The 14,938-nt window shown below is 33.3% G+C and overlaps 1 protein-coding gene across 1 annotated transcript; it reads left to right on the forward strand.

Moving 5' to 3' along the window:
- Positions 1–8,251: 8,251 nt before the first annotated feature.
- On the forward strand, positions 8,252–9,771 carry LOC133694336 (U-box domain-containing protein 28-like). The gene has a single exon (XM_062115831.1). It carries the CDS (start codon positions 8,358–8,360, stop codon positions 9,591–9,593), a length of 1,236 nt encoding a protein of 411 aa, XP_061971815.1. The 5' UTR covers positions 8,252–8,357; the 3' UTR covers positions 9,594–9,771.
- Positions 9,772–14,938: the final 5,167 nt, after the last annotated feature.

Raw genomic sequence — 14,938 nt, forward strand, 5'->3', positions numbered from 1 at the left:
TAATAATAAATATAAAAATAGCAGTGCCAACTTTGTAAAACGGGGTGGATACATGACGGAAGAACAACTACATCCTATCCATGATGAACCAAGAGTAAATAAATAATCAAGCTCAATGTCTGAGAATTCTAGTTAGCAAAACAAGAAGAAGCAAGGCAAGCATGAAGAAAAGAAAAGAAAAAAACAGACTGCAAGTTTGTTACAAATATTTATAGTAAGTGTTTACAAAAAATATTTCCAGTCAGTTTTGAGTTATCATTCTATTCCACCCAGGAACAATATATGTAATTGCGAGAGCTATCTTAAAATATATCCTCCGAGAGAAGGAGGGTTCACACTACATGATGCCCCTGTAGATATACAAGCTTGAGCAATTAATATTTGCTAGCTTTCTCATGATCTTAACAATACTATAACTTCTCCCACTAGATGGGCCAAACAAAAGAGAAATGCCGACAAGTTGAACAAATAACCCCACCAGTCCTCGTATACTGATATACATACCTTGCTTCTATGAGTAGTGAAAGGATTAGAAGACTGATCAAGTGATCACTTGATTAGTCATGGAGTCTCATTCATGGAAACGACTTCGAACTTTGTAAGCCGATGTCATTGTGCCTCTTTGAAGGACCAGATGGTGGGATCGGCATTCCTTTTGGCAAGAAACCCATAAAAGTACTTGGTGATGAATTCTGAGAATTGGGCTTCATCATCTTGAAAATTTGACTCTGCCGCGCGCCATATGTATGACTAGCTGAAGATGTAATCAAGAGCAACCATAGAGCTAGAACTAGATGACTCCTCCTGCCCATTTCACCAATCCAAGAGGGAAAAAAGAAAAAGTGTGTGAGAGAGAGGGAGGAGGGGGGGGGGGGGGATTTGGTAAGCTAAAAGGTTTAAAGTGGAGATGACTGATAACTACAAAAACTCATGCATAGGATATACTAGTAATAAATAATGAGTGTGGTATGTTGGTGATATTGAGAGGGGGGGGGGGGGGGGGTGGTGGCTTGTTTGCGAAGGAAATGGATGAAATGTTAAACAAAGAGGAAACAAAGAGGAAATGTGGAAACATGAGGAAGTAAATGCTGGGTCGTCATGTGCTGATAGATTAACCTATTCGGCTGTGCTCTGTTTAGTGTATTCGGAGATTGATGACTAACGTACACGACCAAGTGAAATAAATAAATTGTGCTAATAATACCCTGCATATTAAATTTGTTCTGAGAGGGCCTCGGATTGAACGGGTCCTTAGGAAGTGTGTCTTGAAAGAAAATGCATTTGATGAAACATCAAGGCCAAAATGGAAGAAAAAAGATTTGGAGAAAAAGAGGGATTTGTCTAGCACAGTTAGGTGTCTGCGTGGGGCCATGCCATGCTTTAATGGCCGACTACAGACATGAACTGAACTGTTGTGTTAGGTTCCCCAACAAAAACAACATGGAAATCTGTCCCTTTGCTAATCCGCTAAGACCCTTCATAAACCTTTCCAGTAGAGGGTCTTCACGACATCATTTAAAGGAGAGTGTCCTCCCATTCCCCGCACGTAGTGTACTGTGAGTAATACCAAATCTTTTGTTTTCTTTAATTCATACGATATTCCACTTTTTTCAGTGACATTATTGAAGTGTTCTTTGATCTCAATTTGTGAAACAGGGAGGGGAAGGATACTGATCAATATACATAGCGCAATCAGCAAATTGACTTGAGGATATTCATTACTGTTGACTAGAAAAAAAGGATTCCAATAATGGGTTCTCCTAGCGTTCTTTTTTTTTTTTTTTCTTCTTGTGAAATTTAGGGAAATGTGCATAAAGATTTATCTCTTAAAGATGAATAATTACCAATAAACTCTATCTATGGTATTCTTGTTAGATCAATAAGTTCATGTCTTCTTATATTTTCACAAAAAATCCTTAAAATGCATTTTATATAACTTTTTATTTATCCTTTTGCTATTATAAAATGTTCCACAGCAAGTTTATCATGTAACATTTTAAAATTATATTCTTTTGTGATTCTTTTTCCTAAAAACGTTTTTAGATTTTTTTAAGATATAGGATTTATTATCATATAATCTATTATTGTTAATTTCTATAATCATCATATGAAAAAAAATCAAAATAAGAGGAGCAAATCTAAAATAAAAAAGGCTAAAACAATATCATTAATTATCAAATTGAAAAAACAAAACAAACAATATTTTACAAAAAAAAACTCAAAACAAAAACCCAAAATCAAAAGAAAGAGAAGTAAATCTAAAATCAAAATAAAATAAGAGGAAAATTAGCATTTCAATGTTTGAGGAAATAACATTAATTGATTTAAGGGTAAAATTAAAAAAAAAACCAGACATTTAAAAAAATTCAAAACAAAAACCCAAAATCAAAATAAAGAAGATCAAACATTTGATTGAGGGGTAACCAAGTAAATTTGCTATTCATTTTCAAATCAAAAGACAAACCCGCTGTTGTCTTGACTTGATAATTACAAAAAAAATCAAAAGAAAACGATGAATAAGCCCTTTGACTATAGTTAAAATATATTTTTTTCAAGGGATAATAAAGTAAATTTAATCGGTTTTATAAATAAAAAGACAAAATCTACCCTTTATCATAGATTTTTTTTTAATTATTTTAAGAGCATCTCACCATTACATTCTAGAATTAAAAAAAAGAAAGCATCTTAGACTCCAATCAAAATGATAATTACTAGTTTGTCTTCGTGAAATTACAATTGTATCCCAAAAGCTATTAGAGGAAAAAAATAGCAATTACACAATTCTCATCCACAGTTAACTAAATCTTTGGCCACAATGATTTCTCCACCTCTTTTAGTTTTTTTTTTCAATAAGGATAATAAATGAGTGCACTAAGATGCCTCCACACATTCTACAGAGAGATTAGCCTGTGTATTTCTGTGGTTGCAATATGTTTTTGTAAAAAAATAATTTTTGTTATTATTAAATTATTTTGATGTATTTATGTTAAAATTAAATTTTAAAATAAAAAAAATTATTTTTATATATTTCTAAATAAAAAATATTTTAAAAAATAACTCTTATTATAATATCAAATTAGCAGATAAAATCGAGGGATAAAAGTAATATGGGCAGTATTCTTGTTAAAGTTTGAGGCTGAGGTAGGGAGGATTTTTTCCAAACTTAAATTGTTTTTTAAAGTTTTTTATCTTGAAAAGTTATTAAAATAATAATATTTATTAAAAATTATTTTTTAACATTTTCACATTAAAAAGACTTAAAAATTAAAAAAAATTAATTTTTTTTTAAAATACAGTTAAACCCACAGTAGCAAACACCCACCACGTTGGAAGGGAGATTAGGGGGTAAGTTATCTTGGGATTGAAAGTTTTGAGTGACTGGTCTATGCACGTGTAACATCTTCTGAACACCAGCTAGCGTTGTGGAGGCAAGTGATTCTCTAATTGAGGCTTTTTTTCTCAACTGACGGGTGTTTTTGTCAATGTTATTGTAGCACTCCACCGTTAAACCCTTGTCAAATTTGTCGATTATTCAAACTCGTGTCCGTATTTTGCATGCAACCCCTAGACTACAATATGCATGTCACTTGAAACATAACGTGCTCTCTAGAACTCTTCAGAATTGAATCAAGAACATATTCCTTTCTTGTGATGCCTTTCAAGGCCTCCAGAACACTTTTTTGTGTGTGTATTTTTGACCTTTTGCATTGCCTTTCAATATGTTTGGCAACACCTGCCTCTGAAAGACTAAAAATACACCTTCGTCTTTTGTGGCTGGGACTACGCCATGTGTAGGTTGGGTTTTTTTTTAGATACAATCTCTATAAAGCATAATATGGACTGTTCAACTTGCTACTTTCTGCATGACTTTTCTTCATTGACTGGTAATTTTGAGACAAAATAGCACTACTTTGCATCATCGGCAATTTTGAGCTCAGGCAATGCCTAGGCCGTCGTCATATATACCGTGATATATCAGTACCTACCCAAGCTCAACATTTGTTGCCGGGAACTAAAGACCGGTGGCATCCACGAGGGAGATGGAATTTCTAGAATATCGGGCGTGAGGTTAGGGAGTTAAGATTCAAAGGAGGTTGAGGCTCTAGAGAATATATTGGGCTTGTTGCTATGCTAGCTCACATAACAGTGACCTAGCTAAGCATAGATTGAAAATCAAAATAAACTAGCTACTTGGAATTAATGAAAGGACCACTTCCTACTTGGAATGTCAGTTTTCACGTTGCTTCCGTTAAGATCCTTTTCAAACAACAAGATTCAATTTTCACGACTAATATATATATTTTTTAATTAAAGGGAGTATTAGACTAATATGCATATTTTAACTTAAAATTAATAATTATATAAATTTTTAATCATTTTAAAATTTATAAAACTTGAACTAATAATTTTAAAAAAACAAACTTACAACATAATCAGTTAAGCTATTTCTCTTTAGATTAATATATATCTTTTATATAACTATAGTGTGAAAATAGTGATTTATTTATACTTTTTTAGTATTGGTTAATAAAATAATATTTTTCATTCTAAAAAACTATTTATTAATTTAATAAAGTCTTGCTTTAGCATTCATATATTAAAATTTAATAACTGAAAGTCCCTTTTCTTCGTTTTTCTTTTCTTCAAAAAATGGTAAAAAAAAACTATATTAAATTATTTCTCGTAAAAGAAAAAATGTAAATGCATCCAAAATCAAGTTTCGTTTATGTTTTGTTTGCAATTTCACACTAAGTAGAACGATAAAAGTATACGGATTCCATCATAAGATTTGATTTCCATCAATTATATATATATATATATATATATATATATATATATATATACAAAAAAAATAAAATCCTCAGGGGGTTGGCGTGGTAATTATGAAAGTTTACTCTTGTTTTAACTTTTCTGTTCAAACCTTGAGATAATTAATTAGAAATATTTATAAATTCTTATGAATACACAACAAGAACAATCTAAAAAATGCATTTTTAAGATTGTCCATATGAATAAACTTACAAAATATTAAAACGTTAGGGGACTGATATTAACAAGTAAAAAAAAAAAACAGAGAAGGGCAAAGAGGTAGCGGATGTGAAACTCGGCCATTGAAGTGCAAATCAGCCACACCCCACAAGGTAGTTCTTAACTCTTTCCTCGTAAAGAAAACGAACATAATAAATACATATATAATTACGTATGGAAGCATCCAGGGTTGTTTGATAGCTTGGATCTGAAGTCGAAGGGCTGCCCAGCTATTTCATTAGCATCCACAGCTGGAAATCCGCCATTTTTTGTAGCTTCTACCTGGCGCTATTCCATATTTACCTTGAGCAACTTGATGATCCAAGAGACTGGCTAGAGAGGCGATTTTCACAACTGATTAGATCATTTATTTTGACTCGTACTATCAGAGCACAGAGTGGGGTCACGGTGGCCGGCTCTGATGACTAACCAGCTGAAATCTCCATTAATTAATTGGGTGAAAACGTAGAGAAAAACGACTTGTTAAAAGAGAGAGAGTCTCTAAATAATTGTTGCTGTAATATTAGCTTATTGACATGGGGTCGCCTTTTCATGAAGTCAAATAAATAGAGATGGGGACATGGCAGAGAAAATTAAGAGCACCAACAGCCTGATCAAAAGAGTCGTGGTGGCGATTGCAGGGATTGAAGAAAATCACAGGTTTAGGTGATAAGTCAAGAGTCAACAAGGCATGCTAGTCCATCCCTGTATTATTGCAGATGCGTTTTCTTGTGTAGTTGTATTCAAGGTTTCAAACACAGACCACCCGTTTCCTTAGTTATAACTTTCTTTGGAGTTGAAACTTTTGTGGTGTCCATATTCTTCAAACATCCATTATTGTATTCACTTGTTAACTATAAATTAAAGAGGGGGGTGGTTTACTTTACCCCTCAATCACTATTTATTTATTTATTGAAATATTATTTTGATTTTTTATTCATATTTATTTAAATTCAATCTTTAATGTTATGTCTGCTTTTTTTTTTTATTAAGTTGTTATACTCTCGTAACTCGAATTATAAGTTTAATAGGTTAACCTGGTTGACTCAAGGTTTTTTTAATTATTTTTTTAATTTTATTTTTAAATATTTGGATTGTTTGAAAATTAGACTTCATGATTTATTTTATTTATTTTTATTATGTTATTTCAGTCTCATAACCTGAGAATAGTGTTTCAAGAATTAACCCAAGTAGAGTTGAATTATTTTTTATGTCTCATTTTTAGTATATTTTTTTTCAATTTCATTTTACAATACTAGATCGATTGAGAATTAAATTTCATAATCTGTTTTGATTTGCTTTTTATGATGATATCTTTGTCTCATGATCAAGGTCACTGATTTTGACATTTTAATCCCTATTAAATCAAGTTGTTTTTTCTTTTTAAAAGGTTATTTCGGTCTCATGATTTAGGTCATGGATCTTTTAAAATTTGATTTTATTTTTATCGGGTTGCTCTCGTCTCATGATCTGGTCACGGGTTTAACAAATTGACCTAACTGACTTTTTTTTTTCTTTTTTTAATTGACTTTTTACCTAATTTCATCATTTAATGTTGTGTTTGATTGAGAATTATGTTTCATAATTTGTTTTAATTTATTTTTTATTAGTTTATCCCGGCTTCATTACTCGAGAACAAATGTTTAATAGGTTAACTCAGATTTACTTGACTAATTTTTTATGTCATTCTCTTAATTAAAATTTTTACAAATTTTACCATTCAACATTAAACCCAACATGGGTGATTGAGAATTGAGTTTGATAATTTATTTTGATTTGCTCTTTATAGGGTTATTTTTAATCTCATGACCAAAGTCGCAGATTTGGTAGGTTAACTCGGGTTAAATCAAGTCATTTTTATGAGGTTATTTCGATATGATGACTCAGGTCACGAGTTTGGTGGATTAACTCGAGTTGTTTTTCATGTTCTTTTTTAATTAATTTATTTTTATTTGATTTGTTTTCCATAGGATATCTCAGGTTATGCTAACCCGGGTCGCTTTTTTAAGTTCTGTTTTACTTGATTTGTTTTTTCAATTTTATCTTTCAACATTGGTTTGATTAAAAATTAAACTTGATAATTTATTTTGATTTGCTTTTAATAGGATAATCACAATCTATAATCTTAGTCGTAGATTTGACATAGTAGCTTGAGTTGATTCAAATCAATCCAATATATTGTTATCTTAATATTAAAAATAGTTGTTATCTTGGATTTTAGTTTTTAGTGAAACTATATTTTTACAAGTTATATAGATTGTTTTTAGACCTATAAATTCAATCAAGTTATATCGAATTAACCCCTACATGATTAAAACTATTTTTGCTAAAAAATATATTTAGTAACATCTAAATATGTTTTTTCATTTTAAAAAAATGATACCCTATTCCAGCATAGCTCGGGTAAATAATACAGTAACTCTATTAGTTAATATGCTTATTTGTACAAAAATAAATAAATAAATAAACAAACGCATATGATCATAATGCGAACAGTACCATCCTGGACTCGTAGTAATAGTTTATCAAGTACAGATTTTGAATGGCAAATGAAGGCAAAAAAGTCTACGTACCCCTGTCCTCATCATGAAATAAATAATCTTTTGAGTAGGCGTACATATTAATCTGTGATATAGCCTTCTTTGCCGGTGCTGTCCAAGCATAGATTAATAATAAAAATATTTATTTTTTTATTTAAAATTATTATTTTTTTATTTTCATATTATTCAAATACGTTGGTATAAAATTAAAATTTTAAAAATAAAAATATATTATTTAAAAATAAAAAAATATTATTTTAAAATAAAAAACACTTAAAGAATAATTACTATCACACCCCTGAATTAAAAAAACACATCTTTGTATTCTTTTATAACAAATGGAGGAACCGGTAAAATATTTGAGATCATGTCTTAAAAGAATACTAGTAAAGCTTGACTAATTCTATCCAACCGTGTCAAAATAAATAAATAAAAATGGTTAAAATCCTTGAAACATTGAAAATACCTTCAAATAAAATTATTATATACTACTATACAAAAAAAAACAAAAAAAAAAAAAAAACATTGAAGGGTGAAAAATAGCTTGGACTTGGAGACTTGAAGGTGGTAGGGGACCACCGAAAGGAGAAGAGTTCCACCACTAATCCACAACCTGCTCCCTCTTCCACGTCTGTTCAATTCCCCACTTCCATCCTTTTTATTAAAAGAAGTGGCCATGCCAAGAAAACAACGACGTTACCCTTTGACTCCTTCTTCCCCTACAAATCCCCTCTTCCCTCTCCTCCAATCTTTGCCTCTCTCTCTTTCTTTTTCTCTAAAGAAACAAAAATGGGGAGAGACGAACTCTGCATAACCGTACCCAGTCTTTTTCACTGTCCGATTTCTCTCGACGTAATGAACTCTCCCGTGAGTCTCTGCACCGGCGTCTCATACGATCGCTCCAGTATCCAACACTGGCTCGACTCCGGTCACGACACCTGTCCTGCCACCATGCAAGTCCTCTCCTCCAAGGACTTTGTTCCTAACCTCACTCTCCGCCGCCTTATCAACCTCTGGACCTCCTCGAACTCCTCTCCCTCTACTGCAGATTTGGAAGAGAAGGTTATGGCTTGGATTGAAGAAATTAACAACGCAAAACCCGAGAGGTGTTTGGATTCGATTGTGGAGTTTGCTAGTCGTGGAGAGGTGAACAGAAGTCTTTTGGCAAGTTTTGATGGTTTTTTGGAGACTATCGTTGGTGTTTTGAGCATAAATGGCATGCAAATTCGTGTTTTGGAGTCGGTTGTCAGGATCTTAAGTTTAATTTTGCTTGAAAACGGAGTCAACGAAAAATTGCACAAACTAATCCTCAAATTATCTTCGAACTCGAGTTGTTTACCTTCATTTATTTCTATTCTGCGAAATGGGAGTTTAGAGTCCAAGATGGCATGCTTCACTGTTTTAGAATCAGTTACTACAAACAACGAATCAAAGCGATTCATTGCAGGAGTGGAGAACAACTTCTTGCCTGTTATAATTCATCTCATCAAAATAGATAACGACAACCAAGAGTTACACGACGTGGTTTTATCGTTCTTGATTGCGGTTTCTGTGACTCGCTCCATCAAGTCACAGCTGGTTCAACTCGGAATCGTCGAAGTTTTATCTAACATGATGTCGAGCAAAAACGCTGCCATTTCTGTCGTGGAGAAGTCACTGAAGATATTGTCAATGGTTTGCACGTGTGCGGATGGACAGTCAGCGCTAAGCGGTGACCAGAAATGTGTGGGGGCAATAGTGGAGAGACTAATGAAGGTCTCAAAAACGGCAACGGAGGATGCCGTGGTGGTGCTGTGGAGCATGTGTTGTTTGTTCAGGGATGAGAAGGTGGTGGAGAAAGTGGCGAGGAGTAACGGAGTGACAAAAGTATTGCTGGTTATGCAAAGTGAAGTAGGGGAAGGGAATTATGTAAGGAGGATGTGTGGTGACTTGATCAAGGTTTTGAGATTTGGGTGTAAGAATGTTGGTGGATTTAGTGGGGCGGTGAGCTATGAGACCAAAACTACACATATCATGCCTTGTTAAATCTTGATATGCTGTTGATCTCTGGGGGTTTTGTGGATTATGTGTAATTGGGAGTTTTTCTCTCGACATTATCAAACACATGAACAGATAAAAGACTCGATTTTCCCCCCTTTATTATAGAATTTGAACTTGTAGCTTTAGCTTCGTGTCTAATGAAAAAATTTACTCAGTTACATGACTTTATGGTATATTTTTCTAGCTCCAATACCCTTTTCAGATCAGATAATATATATACCATCTAATTGATACAGTGTGGAAACAGAACAAAAGAAAGAAGGGATAACACCATATCGAGTAGTTCCATCCCATATTTTGCAACTGCTTGGCTTAAGATGTCTGGAGAAAGAAAGCACTTTATGTTTTTTTTTTTTTTTATTAACATCTTATCCTTTGTTTTCCAATAATTATTTTGAGAAAGCATTTGCGGCTTCCTTTCTTTCACTGGTGTTTTTTTTTTTTTCAATTTGAAGTTGTTGCTTGGTATCATTGTGATGGTTTACTGGGCGAAGAAAACTAATAATCAAGAACTTGTTGAAACTGTTTCTACAATTATTTGGACGAAGATTGACTTGCGTTTTTCTTTCTTGACTAAAAGATTATTTATTAACCAAAGTATTGTGGGTTTCCAATGATGCACTCTGTCTGAGTGTTTGGGAAGGAGGATTCGTAGAAGGAAAATGATTTCCAAATAAATAAATCATTCTAAAAGTCTGTGAAAACTGATCTTGCAAGTGATAATCAATGAATTATAGATCCCCCAGGAGTATTAAGTAATGGATGGGAAATGTTGGTTTTGAATATCGTACTCGCAGTCACAATAATAAAATAAATTTATTTGTAATTTTTTAAGATATTGGTAGACAAATATAAAATTATTTAGAGATTTATTATCTAAATATTTAATCTTCTTTGATTTTGAATATTTTTTTAAAATTAGATTGTCACAAACAATAAATCGTTTAATTGTCTGGTTTCTAGTGATAATCCACACTAACCACCGGTGATAAATTTTCTAAATCCTTATTTAAGAAAGAGGGATTGCTATACCTAGAGTATTAACTCTCTATTTTGTGACGCTTTTGCACCGATCAAGCCAACTGGATCACATTGAAAAAACTCTTACACTATTTAATTTTAAACCCGATCTAAGCTAGGAGTCGATCAAGATGTTTTTTTGTTAATTTCATCAATTTTTTATCAATTTCACTCTCCTAATTTCTTATTGGCCGGCCAAGTCGACTAGGTCATGTTAAGACAACTCCCGCATGGTTTAACTTTAAATTCAAGCTACGCAAGAGTTGAGTTGGAAGGTTTTTTATGCCAATTTCATTATTTTTTCTCAATTTCATTCTTATAATATTTTTTATAGTCCTTTGGAATGTCTTGAGAATGACAAAGTCAATTATATCATATTAAACTAACTTTTATATGATTTAATATTAATCTTGGACTAAACAAGGGGTCAAGTAAAATGATTTCAAGGTTGATTGTTAGGCTGGACTGACTAAAAATACATAATAATTCTATATAACCTAGATACATTTTTTTTTATTATGTTCAAGAATTTGTTTTTATCCAACCCCGTAGTGTGAAAACTAGTTTGTTTTTTATGACTTGGACTTGCTCAATTAATATCAGTGAAACCTTAGATGGAAAAACAGTAAGCGAAACCTTTTATAGTAGAGGTATGAATGATGACATGCTTCTTCTTCTTCTTCTTCTTCTTTTGCCAAAGTTGTAAAGTATCGGCAAAGACCATTCATTGGTACTTTTTCCAAAAGGGTGTTGGGTACATGTGTACAATATGCTAAAAACAATTTATGTTTGAATGTCAAAATGATCACATGCATGCATCAAGTAATACATGCATGTGTCTTGGTGAAAGATGAAAAGAAAATGGTAGCAATAAAATCTCATCAAGCATTTCATATTCTCACATTTATGTTGCACATACATACATGTATGTTATATTAGGTAAGCATCATGTTGAAGATGCATGGGCATGCAAGAGAGAAAATGGAGACATAAATCATTCATTATCTGGGAAACATGACGACTTTTGTTTGGGTTTCCACACAGAGGCTGCATTATTTTTTTAGCCTCTTAAAAAAGTTAATGGGTCTCCTCTTTGATGGGTTGGGAGGCATGGAGGCTGAGTAATTGAATATGGTTGTTGACCTTCGACTTCTTGGATCCTTACAAAAAAAGTCTTCTTGTGGGAGGAGGATCAAGGGACTTCTGATATAAGTTAGCATTAATGAAGGCGGAGGAAAATCTTTTGAAGGTGTATTCTAGGTATCTCTCTTTTCAGATGCTTATTTGAATTAGCTCAGTGCGGTTGACGGGGATTAGTTATAATTAATTACTTTGTGAGGTGATTATTTATAGAAGAAAATCAGAAGCCATTAACGCCTCCTTGGAAAGGGAAATGTAAGGTGTCATCCATGAACAAACGGACATTTCTATACCAATATGAACACTCGAAGGCCCAAAAATAGAAATCCTGAGTCGTGGCATGACTCCTCAGCCCAAGGTGTGAACCCCAAGCTTAAAAAGACAGGCATATGTCCGCGGAGCTGTCCTACAACTACTACAAGTGTTTTGCCCAATAAAATATCAAATTGATTGGAAAAAATCAAATCAAAACAAATTATGTTGCTCACTTAATAATCAACCAAATAAATGATAAAATTAAAAAACAAAACATATGTAATTGATAAAACTAAAAAATTAAGAAAGAAAGAAAAAATAAACACAACTCCAGTCTCTCGAGCTAGGAAGACCCAAAGTTCTTAGGTCTCCAGAAAAAGACCCATAGTTCTTAGGCCTCTAGAAAAAGGCTCAGGTGCGCGGGTCTGGAGCAGCCCGAACACCTAGGTCTTGTTTTTATTTTTATTTTTATTTTTCTTAAGGAGTGGACGACTGGTTGTCCACTCCTTAATGCTTTGAAAAAAATAGTAGGCGGCATGCACTACTCTGATTTTAGCAATCTCTAGTTATTGAAAAAATAAATGGGTCTATTTCAGATCAAGAGAAGTTTATTATCAACCATATTTGGACCCAAAAAAACACTCTAAACACCTTGTTAAACATATCTACAATCTTTAATAGCTCAGAAATTAACTCTAAAACCCACAATCAGCCTAAAATATAAAAAAAAACACCTTTTATAAACTTTTCCTATTAAAAGAAACCCATTGAGACCAAAACCACATGTTTTCTTGGCTTGAAATTTGTATCAACTAACACTTTCTCTCTTCTCTCTCAAATAAGAAACCAAAAAATAAGAAAAATGATATTTGGAACCAAATTGAATCTCATAAATTGTTAATGATTGAAAGTTTATAATTCTAAAAGTTGAAGGACTAAAGTATACATTTAGCCTTAAGTTTAGAAAAACTATATTTTTTTGATGTTTTGTTTTCTTAATTTAGCACCCTATCTTTGAATCTTGCCTTTTAGTAATAAATGTGCTTTAATTAACCATTATATGGGCTATAAAGATGTAATAAAAAAAAGTCGAATCTCACCTAGATTACATTAGGTCACCTGGATTTAGCTAGGCCAGTTGCTCCTTAAGATTGTTATTGTTTAAAACCTAGCCAAATCCCTAGATTATATGGATATTGCATTAATTTGTCCGGCCAAACTGAATTTTATAAATATAAAAGTAAATGTACTTTTTTTTTATAATCAACTTAATTTTAAGTTAATTTTGATTTTTTTAAAAAAAAAGATATACATGAGCTTCTTAGTGGTTCTAATTTTAGAAAGAAGAAAAATTGAATAAAATTTTAAAAATTGTTATTTTAACAACTTTTATTTATTCCCTTTTCTATGTTTAATTTGTTTTGGGGAAATTTGGGTTTGATTTAAAAAATTTCGTGAGCAACCACGCCACGAAAACCCTAATTTTGTCCCCACAGCAAGTCAGCAACTTCCTGGATAGTTCTACAAATGAATCGCCCTATCTTCAATCTCAGCTTTCTACAGCATCTACGTGCGCAGGGAAAGGGAACCTAAAAGACATTGATATCTTGTGGCCAAGCATTATTTGTCTCCAACTTGCTGAAGTAAATATCATTTCAAGAGAAAACGATCAAGCCATCTTCAGTTCATCATTCACAAAGCCATTAAGCTCTGCTTTGAATAGCTCATTGCCACAACTTGCACTGCAAGTTACCATCTTCTATCCAAGAAGGAAGCCAATGAGCTAGCAAACATTTGGCCTTGCTATGGCCCCGAGGCTTCCATCTGAATCCTAATACTTCCATTCCATAACAGTATTAAATCTATTCATCGTTGTTGAACTGCCAACCAATTAGTTTGTTGACGCAGCGATCGATTTTTATCAACGCAACTTTAAATGTCTAGTGCTGCTGCCAACCATAATCATAATAGATAATAAGAGTATAGAGAACAAATCATATTGAATATAATTTCATGACGTTGATAGAAGATTTAACAAGTTAATTTGAATTGACTCAAATCATTATGCCATGCAAGGGTAAAATGACAGCGGATCTTGGAAAATAATTGATGTGCATCTACAACCCTATAAGCTCAGCCTCTTGGACCGGCTCATCCCCGCTACTTATGCCGCACTTACGATTTTCTACTCCCAAGACTGAAGCCAATAATTTTGACATCATCCAAACCTCGGCTCATTTACAGACTTCCCTCTCAGAAACGCTTAATCTCCTCTATCCATTTTCAGGTAGGGTGAGAGATAACATCTATATTGACTGCTTTGATGAAGGTGTGCCGTTTGTGGAAGCCCGAGTCCTTCTTGCCATGTCTGAATTTTTTAAACATCCAGAAATCGAGTCGTCGAACAAATTCATTTCATGCTGTGCCTTCTCCAAGGAACCAGGGGATGGGTACCCCTGTTAGCTTTCAAGCGAACACATTTTTATGCGGCAGAACGGTAATTGGTGGGCGTATATCTCGAAGTCCACCCTGATTATCCTTGGGTGGAATGTGGGCTGCGATTATCCATGGGGGCATAAAATAGAACAGTCCATCCTGATTTTGCCAGGACATCATCCATCTTTCCACCAACAGATTCTTTCATAAAAAGTAGGATTCTACAGTTGATGCGAGAACGTCTTAGGATCTTTGTTTGATCACAATTCACTTGCCACACTGAAGCAAATGACAAAAGGGAATTGTGAAGCTGAACCAAGCCGTTTTGTAGCACTGTCTTATTTCATCTGGAAACATTTCTTGGCTGCATTTAGAGCTGCAACAGGCTCCTCAAGGCCATCCGTTTTATGACAAGCAATGAACATGCAGAGCAGCTGACAAGGTCCATTTGCTAATACGGAGATGGACATAGGGTTGCA

Source organism: Populus nigra, chromosome 5, assembly GCF_951802175.1.
Source record: "Populus nigra chromosome 5, ddPopNigr1.1, whole genome shotgun sequence".
NCBI lineage: Eukaryota > Viridiplantae > Streptophyta > Magnoliopsida > Malpighiales > Salicaceae > Populus > Populus nigra.